Genomic DNA, 23,648 nt, shown 5'->3' on the forward strand with positions numbered 1-23,648 from the left:
GTTATTGTTTAAAATTGTGGAAGAAGGCCAAAGAGGTACTAATTGCATATTTTGAAAATATAAATACGGGAATAAACTTAACTAGTGATGTTTGGTCGGCTCCACATGGTCTACCCGAATCTTATCTTTGTGTCACCGCTCATTGGGTAGACCCGTCATCGTGGGAAATGATGAAACGCACCATTGCTTTCGAACTCTTTGAGTATCCACATACGGGAGATAATTTGTTTGAAATTTTAGATTATGTTATAAAAACTTATAAACTAGAAAATAAAATATTTTCAATGGCATTTGATAACGCGTCGAATAATACATCGGCGGTTGATAAATTAAAATTAAAATATACGCCGATTTGCAATGGTGTATTTTTTCACTCAAGGTGTGTTGCACATATCATTAATTTAATCGTGCAAGACGGACTTGCTTCGGATGAGGTTACATCGGTTATAAACGATTTTAGACTAATGATACATGAAGTTTTTAAGAAAAGTAAAAAAAGACAAATGGAATATTGAAAATTTTGTAAAGATACGGGAAGAAAAGCTTTGGGAGCTAATTGGGATGTACCTCATCGATGGAATTCCACTTGCATAATGTTTCAAAGTGCTTTGGAACAAAGAGAAACTTTACAAATGTTTCATTCTAGTCTTGCCGAGAATGATTTGGCAATCCCCTTTTCAAATGAGAAATGGGAAATTATCAATGACTTATCGACTTTTCTTGAAGTTTTTAAAACATCAACTACGAAACTATCGGGAACGTATTATCCGACAAGTCCCTTGGTTCTTTCGGAGTTATTTTTAATGGTTAACAATCTTAAAGAATTTGAAAATAAAAGTCCAATGTTTTCAAACATCATATTACCAATAAAGTTTAAATTAAAAAAATACTTTCTTGAATTGCCACCGGTTTTTACTTGCGCTGCCGCTTTAAACCCAATGTTAAATGTTACGGGGGTTGAATGTGTGATAGACGAAATTTTTTCAGCCTTAGATATGCATGAAGTTGACCCAAACTTTTCAACAGAGGCAAAAAATTATTTTAACTTGAATTTTAAATTTATGTATGACTTTTATTTAAATAAATATGGGTCAAACATACACATGCCTATGCCGGGGGGGGTCTTCATCAAGTTCAAGTGCTACTAGAGTACGAGATCCCATGATTAGCCTTATGAACACCGTTCGCAACGTAACGGCTAAAAAACAAAGGGGTAACACCCCTTCAAGCGAACTAGGAAGGTATAGTGCAAATGATTACTCTACCGGTTTATCCGAAGAGGAATATGGCACTTTTGATGTTTTGGCTTGGTGGAAGGTAAAGGAAACCGAGTTTCCGATTCTTGCCACCATGGCCCGTGATTTACTAACCGTCCAAGCTTCTACGGTAGCTTCGGAATCCGCTTTTTCTCTTAGTGGCAGGGTAATATCGGTGAGAAGAACAAGACTAAATTCGGAGTCGGTGGAGATGTGCATTTGCTTAAAGGATCACTTGGACTCAATCGATCGTATTCAACACGTAACCACTCTCGAAGATGAAACACCACTTGATGTTCGAGTGCACGACGAACAAGAAGGCATTTCTACAAGTAATTCCGAGGAAGAAGTCGCCGCTCAATAATTACGACGAACAAGAAGGCTTTTCTAGAAATAATATGTCACAACTTTATATTTATAAGTTTAATGTTTTGTTAGTTTGTTTTTGAAGATTTTAAAACATGTAACCTTTTTTCTTTAACTTCTTAAAGTAAATAAAATGAATTTTATGTTAATTGTTTTTTTTATTTTTCATGTTATACAAATACGAATCGTAGTTTAGAATCCAAATCGCAAACGAAAAACGAAAAAAAAAAAAAATTTTACACTGTAACCGGTTGGAGTACAGGAACCGGTTTAGGAACCGGTAAGAACCGGTTAGATAGGTTAGGGGTCCGAGGGTGGGAGAACCGGTTCGGTTCCCTAACCGGTTCGAGCCTGGAACCGGTTTAAAATGGGGTTTTGAATATAGGAACCGGTTCCGGTTCCTAGTCCCAAACCGTTTTGAACATCTCTATCTAGGAGGACCCAACTCTTGTCACTAAAGAACTAATTGGTGACAAAGTGGTGTGCCGTATGCGACCTCCTCTAGAAATGCATGAGAAAACTACATTACCTAAATTGATATCCATTATCCTTTGAACAACTTCAAGATTCAAAGAAATAAGTTATTTGCTTGATGTGCATACTAGAAATTAGAAGGCAACAAAGTCAAATCTATGAGCTTTTTGAAAACATAGGATTGTTCTTCACGACGCAACATGCGTGTGTTTTCAGATTCAATCATGCAAATTAAAACTTAGCATCTCACGGTTATGATTAACTCGTCACTCGGTGTGTAGGCTGATCCGGATCACTCATTGCATGCCTAGAATGTAACAAAAAATAGTTTTAAGTTTGCTTAAATATGGCATCACAAGCATTAGCGTAAGATTATTATACCGTAACAGACCAAACACTAGAAAACGTATCAAAATATAGTGACAGAAAAGTCGGTATATGCCAAAAGAAAATGAATTAAATTATGTCAGGCAGCCACTCATTGTTTCGATTAATCGATTCTGTCAAATCGAATTTGGGCCCAGGCCTTAATCCAAATCACATATTGGGTATTGGGTAATATAGACAACCAGACAAGTTCAGTTGTTCAGTACTAATTTGAATTATTATAGAAAAATTACTAATAACATTCAGAGCAGCATCTCTATACTCGTATAATCATATTTGTAATTTAACTAAAAAAACGTCCAAGCTCTCATGCCCAACAGGATGATGTTCATGTGGGCGTTGTCTTGTATAACAGGGCACCGCACACCTCTTTACTCACCGTTAGCCTTACATGTTGAATATAAAACTTCAAATATATTTGAAAATCTAAGAACAGAAACAGCACATATATAGAATTTTACTTTACTCTTTGCCCAACACTTGGCAGAAAAATTAAAATTGTAACTTTCAAAAGAATTGAATATTAATCCTCTAAATCTATCTGTAAATAAAAATAAACAGCTAGTACAAAATTGTGAAAGGGGGCTATGGGTTGAACTGCATAATCTTTGGAGCCAGTCTTAACAACCTGTCTAAAGCATGTGGTGTGAACTTTCTTGCAAACAAATGACACGTTGCGTTTCTTCTTCCGTTGTACTCGCAACTTCTGTCATTCCTCAACTTCTCCAAAAACTCCCGAGTAACATCGTACCTTGTGTACCGTGACGGATGAGGTCCGCCTCTTGACCAATCAACAAAAGTCAAAGTCCGTTTTGTGTTCATTTTCCCATATCTTAGGGTAACAAATGTTGGCAAATAATGCTCATCTGCATAACACGAACCACTGCAGTAGTCTTGAAACACACGAAAATAAACGTTATCCGATATCACCTCGATTGCCAGATCACGGTTCATTTCAAACCATTGTGAACCTTTTCGCCATTCGTTAATTTTAATCGTCGGGCGCATTTTCCAATTGTACCGCCCTCGGCCAACGGGTCCCACCAAGTCATAGGACTCAATATAACTGCGATTAGAGTTCATCAAGTAAGAGTAAACCGTCGAGAAATTAAATAGCGGAATGCAAGACTCCGAGAGGAGAACGTATCGCTGGTTGGAAAAATCGAGCAACGCATTGGCTAACAGCCGCCGCTCGGCTTCAACCATGCTGACCTTTCCCCATTCAACATCCTATATTTCATACCCAAAAAACATTCAAAATGTCAATTATTTGCACTAAAATAACCAAAAGGCTAGTAACCTTAAAGCATCAAGTTGTATATTAATAATGTTTCTCTTAAAGTGGTTGAGACTTCCTAACTATGTAGTCTGAATTAGTGGTTCTAATGTTAAAAATAACTAGAAAACTAAAATTAAGTGGCACTTAGAAAATTAGTATTCATAAGTTTCATTTGTGCCACTTAAATTAAATTAAAATATTAATGTTTAAAAAAATAAAAACCAAAGATCGAAACACACAGTAACAAAAAGTTTTGAAGTGACTTTAGTGGAACATTTGAGAGCAGTGGTTAACATTTTGTAAAGTTACCGCTAATAACAAACACCAAAAGAAAACAAAAGGGTAGAAATGTCAATTCTTACCTTGCTGGGAATTCTCCGGCCATAGAAGACGGAGTCTTCTTGTTGTGTCCAATTGGAAGACAAACCGGATGAGCTATGAACATAAATACTAAAAAGACCATCATGCCCTTTAAAAAACATTTCCCACAAAGGCGCCAGCAACACAGATCCCCTTGTCAGAAACATAAACGCCACCTTTGGTGTTCTGTCGTACGGATACTCCACCACTTTAGGAACCATCGAAGCTCTCCACATTAACTCATCATCACTCAAATCATGCATTACCTCCATCGGCTGTATATGCTTTTCCAACCCGATCCTCACCTTCGGGACAGCGTCTGCATCGGTACCCGTGTCGGTGGAGATTGATAATTGCGTGAAATGGAGATTGAATGAGACGTTTTTTAAATGAAATGTGAGAATGATGCCTAGGCATAAACCGAACCCGAAGAAAATAATAACAGAGAAAAGATTTGATAATTGTAAACGAGCGGATAGTGAGTTTTGATTGTTGTTGTTCTTCATTGTGATTTGAATTTGTGTTGTTGTATTGGTAATGAAGGGAGAAATATATTGAATTGAAAATAATAATAATAAGAGAAAATGATATGATTGGCAGGGCGAAAGTAATGTGTCAAAAAGGTCGGACCCATGGGACGTTTTATATAGAAGCGTGGGGGCTATTCGTGTCTCTAGATGCATACATATAACATTCTACTCGGGTTCCATTTATGTTCAATGTAACTACAATTTATTAGCCATACACACTAATATCACCTCTAATATTATATATATTTAACATTTAAGAATGTTAAGTTATATTTTCTATTTTTTTAAGAAAACTTATTATCCAAAAAGTTAAATAAAATAATTTCATTTACACAAAAAGTTAATGTATATGGGTTTGGAAAGTAATTCAAGTATCCTAATTTTATATCTATTTTTGTTGTGCTTATAATTGTTCTCTTATAATTAATATCTATCATTAGAATTTTTTTTAATGTCTTGTTTACTTTTCTCTTTTGGGTGATAGCCTTTTGATTTTCGACACTAATAGATTGTTATTTATCTAATCTCGTAGATTAAAATTGTATTGGCAGGATCGCGTGACTACGTAAGTATCTGATAAATAAAATTCTCATGGTTATAAAAAAAAGGAAATTTCATAGAATAGTAACTAATTTTTAAAAGTGTTTCGATTAGTTTACTGAACTTTAAAAAGTGTTTCAATTAAGTCACTCAACTTTCATGTTTGATTAAATTAAAGGTTTTAACATCTTTTTTTAGTCTTTTTCTTTTTTGTTTCACATGGGAAATCTTTTTATCTTTTTTTTTTGAAGTTGACGCTGAGTGGCGACGCGAATTTTATTTTTTATTTTTAAAATTTTAATATATTTAACGTTTTTTTTTTAATTTAACTACATATATTGCAAATTCCGACCCCCACATCTTATCCTCAATTTCTTTCTTGACGCAAAAAATAAAAAAAATCGGTGAGACTTGATTTGAATATTTAGTGACCCGATTTGGGAAAATATGCATCAGTTACCTAATTAGAACACTTTTGAATGTTGATTATTATTATATGAGATTTTTCGTATAAAAAATAATATTATATATTTTCGGTTATAAAACTAAAATACTCACATATGAATATGGAAAATAGGAAGAAGACGAGGAATTGACGAATAATAGGGTCTTTGTTACAAGGACTTTTCGTTAACATGCTTGAATTTAATAGGAAAGTTTTCCAATTTCATTTGTGATAGAAAGTTAATTTGCCATGATTGTAGGAAAATATTTCAATTTCATTTTTATAATTTGTCGACCACACATGGATTCCAAAGTATTTTTAATACTATTTCAATTTCAAAGAATAATCAAACAGTCCGTTAAAGTTTATTGTACTACTAATTTGAGGCACGTGTATTATATGGGTACTTGATGAAAAATTTTATATAGTCAATAAAATAATTATATATTGTTAATACAGTTACAATTTACATTAAAATTACAGAAATTACATAATTAAGATTACACAAATATGTTACAAATAAGTAAAACCTTTCTTTTACACTACATTTGTGATTGTATTGATCGGTATACATTGTTTATCAAAAATTAAAACTTTAGTTCATGTCTGCTTGTATCTCTTGATAAGGTAACATGTATGTCCGCTTATAACTCTTCTGTTTGACAAATAAGGTTCTTTAATATATCCATTAAACTAACAAAAAGAAATTCATGCAGATAAAATATCATACATTTTAATCAATTAATATGATGTTATTTGAGATCATCTACTCATGTTTATAAAAAAAAACCCGATTATCCCAAAAACCAGATTACCTGAACGTTATTGATATAATTATCCTTATAATCTTTAGAATTTTTGATAAATTTGTTGACATTAATATTCTGTGTATGAAAAAATTTTAATTGATTTTATATTTTACAATTAACAATTGTTGAATCAAGCAACATATAAAACCGAAAAACTATAAAAAAGATGATTGTTTTCATTTCATATGAAATGCAATTTCCAGAAAAATGACAAAAACATATTAACCTTAAAGTCATGTTCAAATAACAGTAAGTTAGCAGAATATTAGAAAATTTAAAGCTGCATAAAGTGACGGCAGTTATTTTTATTTACAGTAGTTGAAAGTATTAGATTGGAAATGCTTAAATTTGAATACTAATCCTATGTTATTAGTTAATATTATGGGAAGTTGTTGAAATATTTAATTAATCGATATATATATATAGGGTAAGGTTAAAATGAAAACCCACTTGAGTTGTGAAAACCCTATGTAACATCGTTTTTTTACACACGTAATATATGTTGTGTATTTAATACAAAACATCGAAAACTAAAAAAAGGAAAGAGAAACAAAGATTCCAGCTTTTATGGAAACATGGTAAATGACTTTTAATTGGATTAACTATTTTTTTTAAATTAATGGGAAAATGAAATATTCCTTGAAATGTAATGTGTAGCATGATTAAGTTACAAATAATAAAAATTAATAAATATTTTTATTAAATTACATTATAATAAGTGTGAATCTTAATGAATTTTTATAACATATTTTAATAATAAATGTTACGACTGTAATTTTTTTTTTAAATTCTATAGCTTTATTATTTTGAATATAGACCATAATAAACACTTTATTTATGTACCAACCAACATGTAACACTAACGTAAACCCAATTCGTTGTATTTATATAAAAATAAAATTATTAAGTTAATATAATATTGAAATTATGTACATAACTAATGAAAATGATATTCTAGGTTTCAATATCCTAAATGATTTTGGAAAGCGAAAATAGTGAAATGGGTTTGAAGCATTTTTTTTAAATTTTGAATGCTTTTAATTAAGTAATTTATCTTATAAAACATATTAAATTAACTATATTTAAATGTATAAAAAAGTATAAATCAAATTATAAAATATATGTTTATGAAACATTTTGGTCTGAGTTAAGGAAGAAAATATTAAAAACTAAATATTGATCTTCTTATTGCTAAAACATTTTATACTACACAAAAAAGTCATATAAATAAAGGATTAATTTCATATGTACCCTTACAAAATAGCAGATAGTTCATATAGTAAATCGTTATACATATAGATTATATGTATAATATTCAACTTCAATTTAATACTAAACACCAAGATATATATAGCAGATATTCTCCATGTTTGCAATATTTCTACAAAATATTTAGAGAAAATTAAGAAAATACAATTTTTTTTGAGTTCAAATGCATATGAGAAAAGTATTAAATCCTGAAACCAATCTTATATAAAAAAAATTATGCACTGCTGCCTGAATCTCAGTTTAAAAACAATTTCTTGTTTACCATACAAATCCAAATGCTTCGACAATGATGCATCTTTATTTTCTTTATTTGTAATTACCCGTGACTTTAAAATTTTATACTAACAGACCTGCAACTTCAAGTTTTATCTTGTTTCCTTATTTCATAATGTTAATAAATGAAACGGTTAAGATTTTCATTTAATAAAAATATTGAATTCATGTATTGAAATAGCTTAAAAGATAAGGACCATATATTTAAATTGGTTGAAAAAAAAGGTGAGAAGGATTATGAGATTGACAAGTTGCAAAAGTGGTAGTCTTTTATTTGAGTAGATAGATTTCTATTATATATAAAAGTTATAATTTTATTTGTTTGTTGATTAGTTCTCCATGTTAATAATTGTAAAACATGATAATATAATAAACCTATAATTATATGAACACATGTTACAACAGAGATAGTGGTAACCACATACAGAGTATGATGTAGTCGACATGTTTGTCATCTTGATCGAGTTCCCTTTTAGGATGTATAGTTAAAGATGGTGTTAAGGTTCTTGAGAGGAACCCGGTTTAGGAGAGAGGAGGCACACAAAATTATATGTGTGTGTGATTTTTATAAGTTAGGTTATGATGTTAATTTTTTATTTCTCTTTATATACACCCAAGGAAAAACCCTTGATTAGTTACTAAGGGTAATATGACACATCAATAATTACCCAACAAATATATGATAATGTATAATTAATTATTTTGATCTATTATAATATAAATGATAATGATGACCACACATAAAAATATATAATTATATATTTAATCTTGCATTCTCCCATTTGCCCGAATAATCATTTATTATGAGTATTAGATAAGTCTGATCAGGAGTTAACACTCATTTTAGCTTTAAACTTAAACCGGAGCAGATAAATACAGTCATTGAATTGAACATCAGCTCAAGACCCCCATTAATCATGCCGCAGTCCTTATTTAAAACCTAATTGGTTATGATCAAAATTTTCAAGTAAGCCCTTCAAAACGTTTGTTTTTATTATAATTTGTCTATATCTCATTATGCATGCAGAACATATTAAGAGACGTACAAAATCACAACTGAAGAAAAATTAATAATTAGTCATTCATAGTACGATATGCAATTACACATGGTCATCAGTAATCCCATCTTAATTATTAAGCGTTTTCATAATACTTATGGGTGATAGACTTTTAGTTATCGGATCCTTAAACATATCATGAATGTATTCAATACAAAAATTTAGTTTCCTCATTTCGTTCATAAACGAATAATTGATTTCACATCGAAATTTTAATGCATCACCTCTCGAACCGTTTGAGAAAACATGGTAGCTGACTTTATCACAGTAAGTCTTCAATATACAATTTATATGGACCTAATAAACTTATGAGTCCGCTGATAAATATTCAACAACATTTATAGGTTAGGTTGTTGTTATCAGTTCATTATGACTCCTCCATGAGATAGATTTTTCTGGTGACATAAGAATACATCCCAAAAATTACATTTTGTTATATTTTAGTATAATAAAATTTAGAGTAATCAATCGGTTTGAATTCTTACTTCTTCTTCTTAATTATAGTCTTTCATTTCCTTTAAAGATATTTTAATACTTTTTTAGATGCTCCACATCAATCTAGATATAATTAATATCCACGTGTCTTGTTTCATAGGGGCCATGGTTGAAGAGTAGCCCCGCTACCCCTCAACTTTCTTTACGAAATACATTTTTAGTGCAAAATTTTTTCTTCTTAGTTTTATGTATCAACTACACTTGGACAATAGTTTTATGTTCGAACATGTCAAACAAACACGTTGCAAATAGCAAACAAGTCTCAACTAGTTATTTTCTAAAACTAAGTCCAATAAATGTTTTGGGGTTTAGTAAAAATTTTGTAAACCTAGGTTAAGATGAAGAATCACAATATATACATATTTTTATGATATAGCTTAATATTATGTTGTTGGGCTATTTTAATAAAAGAAAACTTAAATATCAGAAATAGGGATAAGTTGTGAATTATGATTGAAATGGATATAGCAACAAACCAACCAACCAACCAATTTTGGGTGTTTGTTAATATATGAACTTGAAAGCAATGCAAATAGGAGTGCAAATGATGGTGGCTGAATATTATTGGCCGATGAAAGTGCATTTGTAGTGGAATCCAACTTCCAAACAACCCTTGCTCATTGCTTTTTAGTATATAAAACAATTGGATTATCCGTTTGGTAATAATTGCTAAACTCATCCTTGTTATACTAATGATGTAAATATATATTATTAGGGAATAAAAAAACACAAAACCGAGAAATCAAACTTAAGCCTTACTCGTACTTGTTATACTAACGATGAAGAAATGGTTTAGGCAAATTGGATTTTAATAATTCAAAACATGACATAACAGTCGATATTAATTCATATTGGTAACGTGACTAGTCTAACTTCTAACTTTAACGTTCGTTTCTAACTTTAACTTTCGTTACTAAAGACAAACCCTTTAATGGAAATGTAGTTTCGTACGCCCCAAAATTTCATTTATTTTGTTTCAAAGCAATTTAGAATATTCTGAATTTGATTTAGATGAAATTTATCAAATGCATGCTTCTTCTTTTTATTTAGATGAAGTTTATTAGATGCATGCTTTTTTTCCCATATCATGTTTAATATTAACTAGTTTTTCAACCAAGCGTGTTACGCCGGATGGGGCTGGTAATCTACAGAAAATATAAGCATAATTGCAGCCGCGCTGCGGTGGCACAACACCGCTTGTTTAGTTAACCTGTCTTCTTGACACCGAATCAACATTTGATAGCTTATCCTACCCAGAAACCTATCGTGTTGCGGTAGCATCACAATGTCGTGAATTTGGTCGGCATCAGTGACTTTGAAATGGTAACGACACTAAATCCAATAATAAATCCATGAATGAACACAACATTGTCACAAGTACAACTTTTGATCACAACGAGAATAAAACGGTCATATAGGTTAGCTTTCTTACGGTACTGGCACCGAACTTAAAAAATAAATTATTAATCACTAGAGCACTTATATAGCTCATAAAAAACATATTTGAATGACGTTTATTCGGTTGTAATATAAAAAACAAATTACAAAATAAAGGCTTTTGGGGTCCAAGAAGATGATATGCACAAATAACCGAAGAAAAATAACCGTCATAGCAAGGGCTCGAGCATGCGCTGGGAAAAGCAACAACTTTTTGAAAGAGCATGAAATAAGAGCAAATCAATTTGACCATAAGACCATGCGTAATAAAAATGCCCACCCTCTGAGCATTTCAAACCATCTGGCGTCTAGTAAGCATTTCAACATTTTGTAAAAAATGAGGTGTAGTCATAATCTGCTCAAAACTCTACAACAATACTTACTCAATCATTTTTTAATTAAAACTAGACAATAATATTTCATTAAATAAATAAAATTACATTAAAATAAAAAATAAACAAAAATAAAAAAAAAACAAAATTTAATAAAATAACTACGTTAAAATTAAAAATAGGAACTAAAATAACAAACAAACATAGAATTACTTAAAACAAATAAAAACTATCAAGGTCGTATGTTTTGTAAATTTCATTTCTTCTCTTTTCGGCTAAGCGTTGGATTTCCGGGTCAGATTCAGGGAGATTGCTTCTTAAAACCTCGAGGTCGGTGTCAATTTGCCTCACTAAAATAACACATGGGGAGCTTTTTACTGACTTGAAGACGTTAATAACCATGGTCACGTATATCTTGAAGTTGACGGTTCATTTATTTGAATTGTCCTACCATATCCACCACTCGCTGACAACGACGACCCATTCCCTTGCTTCTTCTACCCCTCGGTCGAGGAATCTCAAAGACATCCTCAACAACATGCTCGACATCATTATTGTCTAAGTTCATACGAGCATCGAACCTCGGAGTCTCTGGATCAACCGAAGACGATGTCTTAGACCTTTTTGATGGCTTATGACTTCCGGCGGCAGAGGCGGTTACGAGGCACCACTTAGAGTGAAACTTCATAGGATTCCAACAGCTCATGTAGTTGAAGCTTCCCAACCTGCTTTGATACTCTATCAATGCCTTTTCAATGATCTCCGCATCACCGGCTCCGCTACCCCACGCCTCTTTATTCCGACCGTAAACCGAATGAAAAAGTTGGCATATGAAGTTTATGTCGGACCATTTTGACATTATTTAATCTTTTTTCCGGTGTGAGTCCCCCCTAATTTCTTTAAAGATTTCCAAAAAAAAAAACTAAAAATTGTCGACCGCTTGATAGTTGGCTACAAAAAATACTTAGAAAAAATATTACTACAAATTTAATATTATTTTTCAACAAAAAAATAATAAAATAAAACAATAAGAAGAATTTTAAGCACTTACAACACTCGGGATCTTCCGATATCGCAAGTCACGCGCGAGCAAGGTATTCACACTCGTCCGTTGTCCATGCTATAGTTTCCTTTTTAGCCCGAAGTTCGCCAACGGGTTTCTTTGTGTGTTTTCTCTCGTGTGCGCTTCCGCCTTTTTCACGTTGGCTCGGCCCGCCACGAGTTTTTGGATCGGGTTGTGTCTTCGGCACTGTCTCTTCTTCTTGTTCGAAACCGGCCATCGTGCTAGGATTTTGGAAACCGGCCATTGTGCTCGGATTTTGGAAACCGGCCATCGTGCTCGGATTTTGGAAACCGACCATTGTTTTCGGGTACGGAAAACAGGAACCAAGCAGTTGAATGTTATCCTCATGCTCAGGTTGTAATTAACACTGACTGGGTACGTATATTGAGGGGTCAGTTGGGTGGTGTTCGGTTGTAGATTATTTGGGTCGGGATTATTTGAGTCGGGCTGTCGGGAGTATTGACCGAAACCGTACATAGAATTGTTTAATGGATTGATATTTGTCGGGTAAAAAATGAAAGAGGATGAGAAGGTTTTTGGGTTTAAGATGGTTATCAAAAGATGGTGAAGTCGGTGGTTTATATAATAAATATATATTTTTAATTATACCGTTGGTTAATGGTAATATTTGCCACGACTACGGATTGTCTAACTAAACACAAGTTATTAGCGAGCTAAACACTTATAAACAAAGACATTTAACTTTTTGATTTTCTGTGACACCGAAAAAACTGAATTTTATCTTCTTATTTGTTTTGTGATCAATATATACAGGAAGCATTTAAACTGATTTGGTTAAAGCTTTGAATTTATATGATTTAGCATTTCATGAAAGTTGGCATATTCACAAAATCATCAACGATAAATCTTTAAACTTCTAAATAAAATCAAAATTTGACGCTCAAAAAGTGTAATTTAGGTGAGAAGTGTTATAGTCATCAAGTGTTTTTAACCAATTGTGTTTTTCTTGGTATGCTGTTAACAGTGTATAATAAACCATGTATGTACAATGAGAATTTAAAATTATCTACTATGATTATTCATATTTCCTTATTATTAGTCTATAAATAACAACTATTGATATGATGTCTCAAACTTCATTCAGAACTGTTGTTTCTTTAGGACATAATACAACATAGCAACACCTGAAGCTGTTACAGCACCAAGAAACATAGCAGCCTGGAAATTAATATAACTTTTACAGTAAGTTAAAATCCACTTTGAGAAAAAATGCACCGTGCAAGTCGACTGAAACTTCGTTACAGAAAATTCCTACAAGAGACAGCGTATGAAATATTATAATCAAAATTGTTGTTAATTAGTTTATCAATTAATGAGCAAGGAAATAGGCCCGCAATGAAGTAGAAAATAAACTGTAACAACACATTCCGGTTAAAATGAAAAAAAAAAAGGTTTAACCTAAGGTAATAGGGGCCCTGAAACGCTGTCAGTCCATTGGATTATAATTTACCCACTTGGATGGTAAATTCAGAACAACTGTTGTAGAAATTTTCTAAAGAAAAGTCCTGCACAATCCCAAATAACTTTATTAAAGGTAGAAAGATGGATAGGCCAGCTGGGTTGGGTAGCGAGGTCAAAACCGGTTTCGGTTGAAACAAGCAAGATTTTGGTACTGGTCGAAACGGGCCAGGTTGGGTTGGCTAGTAAACATTTTTTTGTCATTTGCTTACAGTTCTTACCAACAATTCGGACAGTAATTATTATTAAAAAATTACCTTGGGTAACTTTTTCTGATGGTCAAGGTGGTCAACATGCAGCCTTACATTAAATGAAGCAGGAACCCAAAAACTGCGGTCCACATCAGCATATGTATATGCAACAATGTCAAATAAAGTATTACAACCTGCTTCTATGGCTTTCAAGATGGTTTCTTCTCTATTTCTCCGGTTCCTGAAATAAACCAATTATATAAATACGTTTAGTCAATTATACTAATTATTTAAAAAAAGGACAAATAATGCAGAAATGATATTCATTTCAAACTAATAATTACTTAATATCTCTACTATATATAATGGAAGAGTCAAGGACCTCTTAATTTCTAAGAGGTCTAATCTCTAATGCAATATGTACAAGTTCCAATGCATAAAATTTAAATAAATTAGGGGCATTTTTGACTTTACACAAATCACTAACCGTAACTTCTAATTGTTATTTTATATTTACAATATATATCCTTAAACTTTAGTTACCTTTTGTAATATCTAGAAATATTTACACATTTTACCCCTCATCTTTATCAAAAAATTTGACAAACTTACCTTTTTTTTACTTTTGCCTTTATTTTTAAGTATATAATGTTCTTAAAAAAACTGAACCAACCATTACAATGTGCTTATTTTTGTCGACGTTTCGATATAAAAAAAATTCAAAACCGATTTGTAGATTATAATGTACAAGTCAATGAAGCATTGAAGTACAACTTAGATATACAACTAAAAACCTATAAAATGTTTATAAACACCCCTCTTTCTACTTTACATTATCAACTATGAAATTACAAAACCAGTCCTCCCAATTATGCAATTCAAATTACAAAACCATTAGAACAAAATAGACTCACTTTACACATAAACTTCTATTTAGTTGTGGAATCACAAAATTATCCACATACCAAAAATTAATTAATATCAAATGATTCGACAATTTTCAAGGTGATGAAAGGGTTTATTATAGTTTCGACGAAGTTGAGGATGATAACCACAATTATCCGACCAGGTTCCTAAACTCACTAAATGTTAGTGGTTTGCCGCCTCATAAACTTCGATTGAAGATTGGATGTTCAATGACACTGATACGAAATATCGATCCATTACATGGTTTATGTAATGGCATAAGTGTTTGATTTTACTTGTTTTTTCTTCATGTTTTTCCATCATACTAAGTTAATCATTTTTGTATTACATAAACTAGGAAATTATAATGGACGAAATGTAGAAAAAGTTTGAAGCTTTTGTATGTATACTAACTACATATAACATTATTACATTGTTAAAACATATATAAGAGATTAAATATATTTTTTTCTGTATCAAAACCTTTTATAGAAGATGTAGCAATGTAAGTAGGCAACAACAACAACAACAAAAAATCTCAGCCTCCACCAAATGTATCAGTGAAACATGGGCATCAACCTCTTTGTGAATCTTTAGATAATATGTTCGCCGACAATAAATGGTTGTTGAAAAATCAATATGAGATAATTAGGATATGGGAGAAGTATAACTAAAATTTATTATTCTTGTTTTAGTTTATTGCACTGCCATTATAGTTTACTGAATTAGACAATAATTTTAATGTCATTTTATTTTTATTTCACATGTGTAACAGTAGGGATGAGCTCGGTACCGTACCGGTACTGGTACTGAAAATTCCGATCCTGAAAATCGCAAATTTTTTTACCGGTACCTAAATGTTCTGTACGGTACAGGTATGGTACGGTACCGGGACGGTGCCGGTATTTAAGGTAAAATTCGGGAAATACCGGTATCGTACAGTACCGTACCGTACCAGTCCCGAAAACTCAAAACCTTGGTACCGATTCGGTACCAAATTGGTACCGGTTCTGTACCGGTACCAATCAGTGCCATATCGATTTTTGCTCATCCCTGCGTAACAGTTATAAAAAAGATATACCATATTGATGCTAGTAACTTGAAACAGTAATAATTATAATAATAGTTATATAATAAAGTTTTGTAAAATATTATACGAATTACAAAACTAACATACTAAAGTACTATTATACAATATCTCACGAGTTGACTTATGAACCAACATAAACGACTATAGCGTTGCAAATTGCCGTAGCCGCCGCATGATGCGGGCACTCAACTAGTTAATATTAATATATATAAAGAAAATATGGAGTAGAGAATGGGGGAAATTAATATCCATTCAAATCAAAGACCAATTCTTTGCGCGTATTATTATTATTATTATTATTATTATTAAATAGAGGATTTTTCATTCCTTACAAAGTTACTATTTTTTTACTATTTATTATTTTAATATTTTATTAACTATAACCACTAAATCATTATTCATTATTTTACAATTAAAATGATGGATTTTATTTTTTTTATTTTATTTTTTGTTTAAACTAAATAAAATACTTAACAAACTATTTTTAAACACTAAACTTGAGCGAGTGTCGGCTTTACATGTTTAATTTTTCGGTTAAATAGTTTTCTTAAACTTTGCTTTCTTATTTTTTATAGTCTGTCTTTACAATGATCCAAAAATTTTTTCATGATTTAAAAATATCCCATCGTCGCATGGTTTTATATCCGCGTTTCAATGTTTGACACCTTGCCTTTAAAATACTTTTTTTGGCTTACTAATTTATTTTTACGAATTTGTGTTGGTACCACTGATAGTAACCGAATTTGTGTTGGTTCGCAGCTGTAACGCGCCGGTTTTTTAGGTTCTGCATATGATATAATTTGTTGTATTTTGGCATTAACGGCTTTGTTTCTTTCGTTTAGTTTCGATGTCGTAACTTGATACAGAATGACTTCGCTTCGACACCGATTTATAGTTCAACTTTTTTACGTATGTGTTTTTGTTCGATTTAACAGTCCTGTCGCGAAGCGCGGGTCCAAAATCCTAGTTATTATTAAATTTGATTCACAAAAACCGGTTTCCATTAAAATAAAAATAGAATTGAAAAGAATGAGCAGGAGATCATTCCTCGTCAAAAAACAAATCGATCGGATGCTGTGAACTTCGTGCACACTCGATCTTGAGTTGACTCGTCATCTTTACTGATATCAATCAATCAATTAAAGCAAGCAGAAAATAACTAAGAAGAAGATGGGAGGTTCAAAGATTGAAGGAGGAACCTCGTCTTCTTCTGCAGCTCCAGTTATCAATCGTAGAGATCCATACGAGGTTCTGAATGTTTCAACAGATTCTTCTGAGCAGGAGATCAAATCTGCTTACAGAAAGCTTGCCCTCAAGTTTGTTCTTTTTTTATTTGTTTTTTACTCTTCACCTGCTTATGTTTTTAAATTTAAGGCTTGTATAATATTAACTGTTTTAAAGGACTTAGTTTTGCTACTCTAAAAGGTGCGGTTAGTTTGTTACCCGTTTGCCTTCTATTTCGATCTTTTCTATGCAATAGATGAAAAAAAGTATGGTATTCATTTTGTTAGGGATCATAATTTTTTATGTAAATGTTTCCTTTCTTGATGAATTTTAAGGCTTGTATAGTTGTATGGCATGCTAATAATATTAATTTGACTAGGTTGCTTGCAGAAATATGTAATTATTTTCTTCTTTATGAAACTTAGGACTTTCTTTTCTTGATAATTAGGACGGCCAAACGGGTTTGGGTCGGGTTTATTTTGGTTTGGGTCGGGGGGTTGAAAGGGGTCAGGTTAGAATGGGTTGGATCGGAACAGGCTTCGGGTCAAAAGGGGTTCGGTTTAATAAATGGTTATTTTGAAAGTACTGTGCATTTCAACTTTGCTTCCGCTTTTTGGCATCTGTTACATGCATTCAGGTGTTGGTTACGGTGTGGAGTTGATAATTATACCATTTGTTCTGTTTAAATTCACATAATATTTTCTGGTAGTTACTAGCTAATTATATTGTGCATATAGTAAGGATGTGATAGTGCTAACTGATTAGTTGAGTTTGATTAATAAATGTCACTTGAGATTATTTAAAACAAGCATATAAACACTTATGCGTTACATTTGTGGATTTTGTAACATTACTTATTTATAGGTATCACCCGGACAAGAATGTTGATAACCCTGAAGCATCAGAATTGTTTAAAGAGGTTGCTTATTCTTACAATATTTTATCTGATCCGGAGAAAAGAAGGCAATACGATAATGCTGGTTTTGAGGTAGCTTTCTGCTCATTTAAAACTTATGTTTAATGCTTATGATACTGTTCTTTTGTATGTATTTACAATGTATTTTGAAATCAATAGGCTATTGATGCTGATGGCACGGACATGGAAATTGATCTTTCTAACCTTGGAACAGTTAATACAATGTTTGCTGCCTTATTCAGGTTAATTTTGTTCGAGTTTTTCATATATTAGATTCATTTTGACTCGTTTCTTCGTTTTATATAGTTCATTGTTTCGTATTTAAGTAAGCTTGGAGTTCCTATTAAGACAACTATTTCTACCAATGTTCTTGAAGAAGCTTTGGCTGGATCGATCACGGTCAAACCTCTTACGTTAGGATCATCAATTAGTGGAAAGGTGCACATAAGCACGTTTCAGTGTATTATTATTATTATTATAATTTTCTTAGCTACTTCATTGAGTTTAATTGCAGGTAGATAAACAAGCTGCTCACTTTTATGATGTAACTGTAACTGAAGAACAAGCTAAAGCAGGGATTGTAGTTAGAGTTACATCAACCGCCCAAAGCAAATTTAAGGTACTTAATATTTTTTGAATTATTATTAATATAAAATGTTGCAATCCTGTTTATTAATCTTTATGGGTATTTAATATTGCAGCTACTGTATTTTGAGAAAGATGTTGGTGGAGGTTATAATTTGGCATTACAGGTATTATCTTTTTCAGTTATCTTCAAAGGGTTCAAAATTTTATATCGGTATTGTTATTATAAAAATAAAGATTGTATTTTTATAAGATGCTGAAATATATATTGCAGGAAGACAGTGAGAAAACAGGAAAGGTGACATCAGCAGGGATGTATTTCTTGCATTTTCAAGTATATAGAATGGATTCAAGTGTTAATGCGGTATGTATTGCCATATCAGTTCCATTTATCAAAATGTGACATTTAATCAATGATTTCGATTTGAAGGGTATTTTAGACATTTGATGATGACAATGGGTTGTGATTATGGACAGTTAGAAATGGCTAAGGATCCGGAAACTGCTTTCTTTAAAAGGTTGGAAGGTCTCCAGCCGTGCGAGGTTATGGAGATTAGAGCCGGGACCCACACATTTGCCGTTTATGGTTTGAAATTCTTTTCTATAATTTTTATAATCGGGAATCATGTTACACATAGTTAATATCTTTTTCCTTGCAGGTGATAACTTTTTCAAGACCGCATCTTACACAATAGAAGCTCTTTGTGCCGTGACACATGAGAGTTCTACTCATAAACTCAAGGATGTAGAACAACAAATTTTAAGAAAAAGAAACGAGTTACGCCAATTTGAAACTGATTATAGAAAGGTTAAATGAAAACTATTTCAGCATTTGTCATATCTTCTATACACTTATATGTTTCTTATTATATTTTTTGCAGGCTTTAGCGCAATTCCAAGAAGTGACCAACAGATACACTCAGGAAAAACAGAATGTAAGTAGACTTTAAAAAGTCAAATTTCTAAGCCACCTTCGACTTTTAAGAGTCAAACGATGTACCGGTTTCATTTTCTATCAATGCTGTACATACTGTAAACACTCGAAATTACAGGTGGACGAGCTTCTAAAGCAACGAGAAAGCATCCAATCAGCATTCACGGCTAATAAGTCGGTGATTTTGGGGAGTAAAATGAGTAATGGAGGTGGTAATAACCGTGCAGACAGCAGCCCGCGTGAAGAAGACGGGAAGGATAAGTCTGCAAAGAAGAGATGGTTCAATCTTAGCCTAAAATTTTCTGCTGATAAAAAAATATAATTTGTAAAAGGTGCATGTTCTTGCGTCTCGGTAAATTTTTCTTGGTATTTTGATTCATGGGGGTGTTTATAATGGCTTCTTGTTATGGATCTTCATTTGATATTTTTATATGTTTTGTTGTATAATGGTTTTGATTAAATTTTTGGTGAAAATACGTAACTCATTAGTGTAATTATTTATTTTTGGTACTATTTTACGTGGATGTCTGGGATTGAGTTTGAAAACAACTTAGACTATCTTTTATGTTACGTCAACTCTTAAATGTCATGTCATCTGTCACATAATATTCTTACAAATTCATAAAAACCTCAATTTTATCTTCAACCTTACAAATATCCTTACACTCTTAAATTTTTACATCATCATCACCAACCCTTTATACATAATATATATATATATAGGGGATGGATCATGCGAGAAGTGATTATAGCGAGAAGTGCGAGAAGTCGATCTCATCCATTGATTATCTCTGATTTGTTTTATGCATTAATTCCTCTAATTACTTCTAATATATTCTTCACATTAATTAATGTAGAAAGTTATAAATTTGAATTATCTATTACATATATATAAAAAAATGTATATGTGGGTGAATTGTATTAAATTGATCACCTACACAAGTAACACAATAATCTACACATAGTTCATATGCAATTATACAAATTGGGTTAGTTATTTTTATTTTTATTTTTATCAAAATGTAATTCGTATTTACCAACACAACTTATTTTCTCCTATACTAATTTTGTTTCTTTTATTTTTCATCAACACATAACTAATATTTACCTACACATATATCGTATTCACCTACACAGCTTACCAGTTCATTTTATTTTCAACTATATATAAATAATATTCATCTACACGTAACTCGTATTTGCCTACACATAAAAGATATATTATAAAATAATTAAAATTATAAAAAAATATGATGTGTTCCTACATTAAGAATAATTTACAAGTTTAGATTAATACTATTAATTGTATGTGATATTATGAACAAGGTTTGTTTGTGTAGGTTAATATTCTGATATGTGTAGGTAAATACAAATGGGTAGGCTATAACATGAAGTAAATTTGTATATGTAGGTTATTATTGTGATTCATGTAGGTTAACATGAACTAGTTATGTGCATGTATAAAAATTATGATCTGTGTAGGTGATAACATGAACTAGTTTTTATATATGTAGGTTAATATTATGATTTGTGTAGGTATTTGTTTTTATGATGGTTAATATATTGATATTTTTTATAGTATGAGCTTGATGGTTTTGTATTATAAATTATTTAAAGATTAAATCAAATTAAAAAATAAAAATAAATGTATAATCATATATATATATATATATGGGTTAGGTTAGAATAAAAACCCACTTTAGTTGTGAAAACTCTAGAAACTCATTCTCAACCACATGTTTTTAATTAAAGATTAAATATTGTGGTCCACAATTAAAGTTAATAAAAAATGTAAAAGTTTATTTACATTTTCTCTCTTCTGAAAACATATATAAAAATTACTAAAAATTGTAAAAAAAAATAGCAAAACATTTTTTTTATGTTTTCGATGTTTTGTATTAAATGTAACAACATATATTACATGTAACAAAAAAAAAATGACGTTACGTAAGGTTTTCATGGGTTTTATCAACTCAAAGGGTTTTCAAACTACACTTCTCCATATATATATATAGAGCAAGGTTAGAATAAGAAGTGATTTTTTTCTAAAAAGTATAAGAAATAATATGAATCATTGAATGAAATATAACAAAGGAGGGCAGAATGGTCATATGTATTTTATTATTTTTGAAGTTGTTAGTACATTGTTAAAATTTTCAATCACCTCTTTCCCCCAAACCCAAACCCTATATACCGATCAGAAGCAGTTACTCCACCAACACCCCACCACCACCGGATCCGTCACCTACATGGCTCGATTATACAATTCAAGTTCCTCAATTCAATTAATTCCTATTATTAAGCATATCCCAAATTATTCAATTCAAGAGTTATACGATCTAGGCCTTGGAAAAAAGGTAATTATTGGCCGCCTGCTACTTGATTCTGGTAAGGCCCCACCTCCAGTAACAATCCAAGAACAGCGTAGGGAGAGATGATTGACCGTGGAGGATTTGCGGTGATCGTTAACGACGGTCGTTGACGTCATTGCCGCCGGCCAATTGTTGTAAGTTTTCCGCAAGCTTTCATGTTTGGATGATTTTGCGATATCTATGGCGGATTGGGAGAAGCGGAGATCGTAATCGCTAATTGTTGTAAGTTTTCTGTCAAGTGCTAATAATGATGATGATGATGATGATGATGATTTGAATTTCAATCTACGGTCGATTGTGGATGATACGGGTTCGAGTTGTTGTCTGATTAAGATTTTTGTTCCTATGGATGATGAAGACTTGGCTTCGGATAGTTCGGATGGACCGGATGATGCAGTTCGTTGAGATGAAAGCTACTGTGGACAAAATTCCAGTCATTCAAATGAAGAAGCATACTATGTTATGTTATAATATAAAGAGAGATACGGTGTGTATGATTGATTCACTAATATATTTATTACTAGGTTAGAACTCGTGTATTACACGGATTGACAATAAAACAAAATTAACAAAATAAATAAATATGATATTACAAACATTTTCAAATAACACTACTTAAATTAAGAAATACACAAAGTAATAAATGAGAAAAAAAATTCATATAACATTAGATTAAATATTACATGAGTAACATAGATATACGATTCACAATTCTCTAAATATCTCGTTGAATACAACATATGTAGTTGTATTTGTAACATTGCTATTCTTATCAAAAAAACGTCTCAATCTTTTACTCTGTAGAATAAAGATGACATATTTTAATCTAAAATACAATTGGGACTACTATTATCTATCATTTCTATTTATTCAATAATGGTTACAATCCAGGTATTTAAATACAAGAAAATATTAGTCTAAAAATATGTCATCTTTATAGAATGCTGCATATAAATGGCCATGCTTGAAAATAGGCTACTTCAAATATAGACCTAATCTAGATTAAAACATTTGCATTACATGGGTTCAAATACTTAACTTGACACGTGGCGCAATATATAGATGTCGTAGGTCAAGTTCTGAACTTAGATGTGCTTTGAGTTTTGGTGTCCAAAAGCATGAGAAATAGCTAGTTGACCGTTGACTTGAGATGCATCACATTAAGATATATATATAATAACAAATTTCAATATTTTAAAAGCATGCTGAAAATATGACATGACAAACACGCAAAACTAAAATACTAATCACAATTATACAAATTGGATTATATATCAAAATGCCACAATTCAAAAAGGCTCCTCCATTATTCCATTCACCTCCAATAAACCACAATTCCATAATGATCTATTTACTTTATTTAATACAATTACCATCTTTTAATGTTTATCCATAAATAGTTGGGCTTTAAAATTGACAATTCTCTGTACATATACATATGATGCATCCGTTTCTGCAAAAACAATTTAAAATTCAGTCCCAAGTTTAAGTTTATCGAATAAACACCATGAAACATATCAAATAAAAACTTACAATACCCGTTGGGCTATATGGTCTTAAAGGCCGAGGAATAATAAA

The 23,648-nt window shown here is 31.6% G+C and overlaps 2 protein-coding genes and 1 long non-coding RNA gene across 3 annotated transcripts; 1 reads left to right on the plus strand and 2 right to left on the minus strand.

Annotated features, from left to right (window-relative positions):
• Positions 1 to 3,034: 3,034 nt before the first annotated feature.
• LOC143558359 (glycosyltransferase BC10-like) lies at positions 3,035 to 4,765 on the minus strand. Its single transcript, XM_077047203.1, has 2 exons — positions 4,125 to 4,765; positions 3,035 to 3,713 (listed from the first exon to the last, which is right to left on the minus strand). Exons 1-2 carry the CDS (start codon positions 4,626 to 4,628, stop codon positions 3,069 to 3,071), a joined length of 1,149 nt encoding a protein of 382 aa, XP_076903318.1. The 5' UTR covers positions 4,629 to 4,765; the 3' UTR covers positions 3,035 to 3,068.
• An 8,703-nt stretch (positions 4,766 to 13,468) lies between these two features.
• Positions 13,469 to 14,286, minus strand: LOC143558360 (uncharacterized). Its single transcript, XR_013139729.1, has 3 exons — positions 14,110 to 14,286; positions 13,793 to 13,899; positions 13,469 to 13,645 (listed from the first exon to the last, which is right to left on the minus strand). It is a non-coding gene; the product is annotated as an uncharacterized LOC143558360 (long non-coding RNA).
• Positions 14,287 to 17,209: 2,923 nt separating this feature from the next.
• LOC143558361 (chaperone protein dnaJ 15-like) lies at positions 17,210 to 20,104 on the plus strand. Its single transcript, XM_077047205.1, has 11 exons — positions 17,210 to 17,355; positions 18,128 to 18,251; positions 18,339 to 18,421; positions 18,506 to 18,617; positions 18,694 to 18,798; positions 18,881 to 18,931; positions 19,039 to 19,128; positions 19,242 to 19,350; positions 19,424 to 19,572; positions 19,646 to 19,699; positions 19,817 to 20,104. Exons 1-11 carry the CDS (start codon positions 17,210 to 17,212, stop codon positions 20,018 to 20,020), a joined length of 1,227 nt encoding a protein of 408 aa, XP_076903320.1. The 3' UTR covers positions 20,021 to 20,104.
• Positions 20,105 to 23,648: the final 3,544 nt, after the last annotated feature.

The sequence above is a fragment of the Bidens hawaiensis genome, unplaced genomic scaffold, assembly GCF_021521415.1.
Source record: "Bidens hawaiensis isolate Kalapana, Puna unplaced genomic scaffold, B.hawaiensis_p1.1 tig00019445_1, whole genome shotgun sequence".
Classification (NCBI taxonomy): Eukaryota; Viridiplantae; Streptophyta; class Magnoliopsida; order Asterales; family Asteraceae; genus Bidens; species Bidens hawaiensis.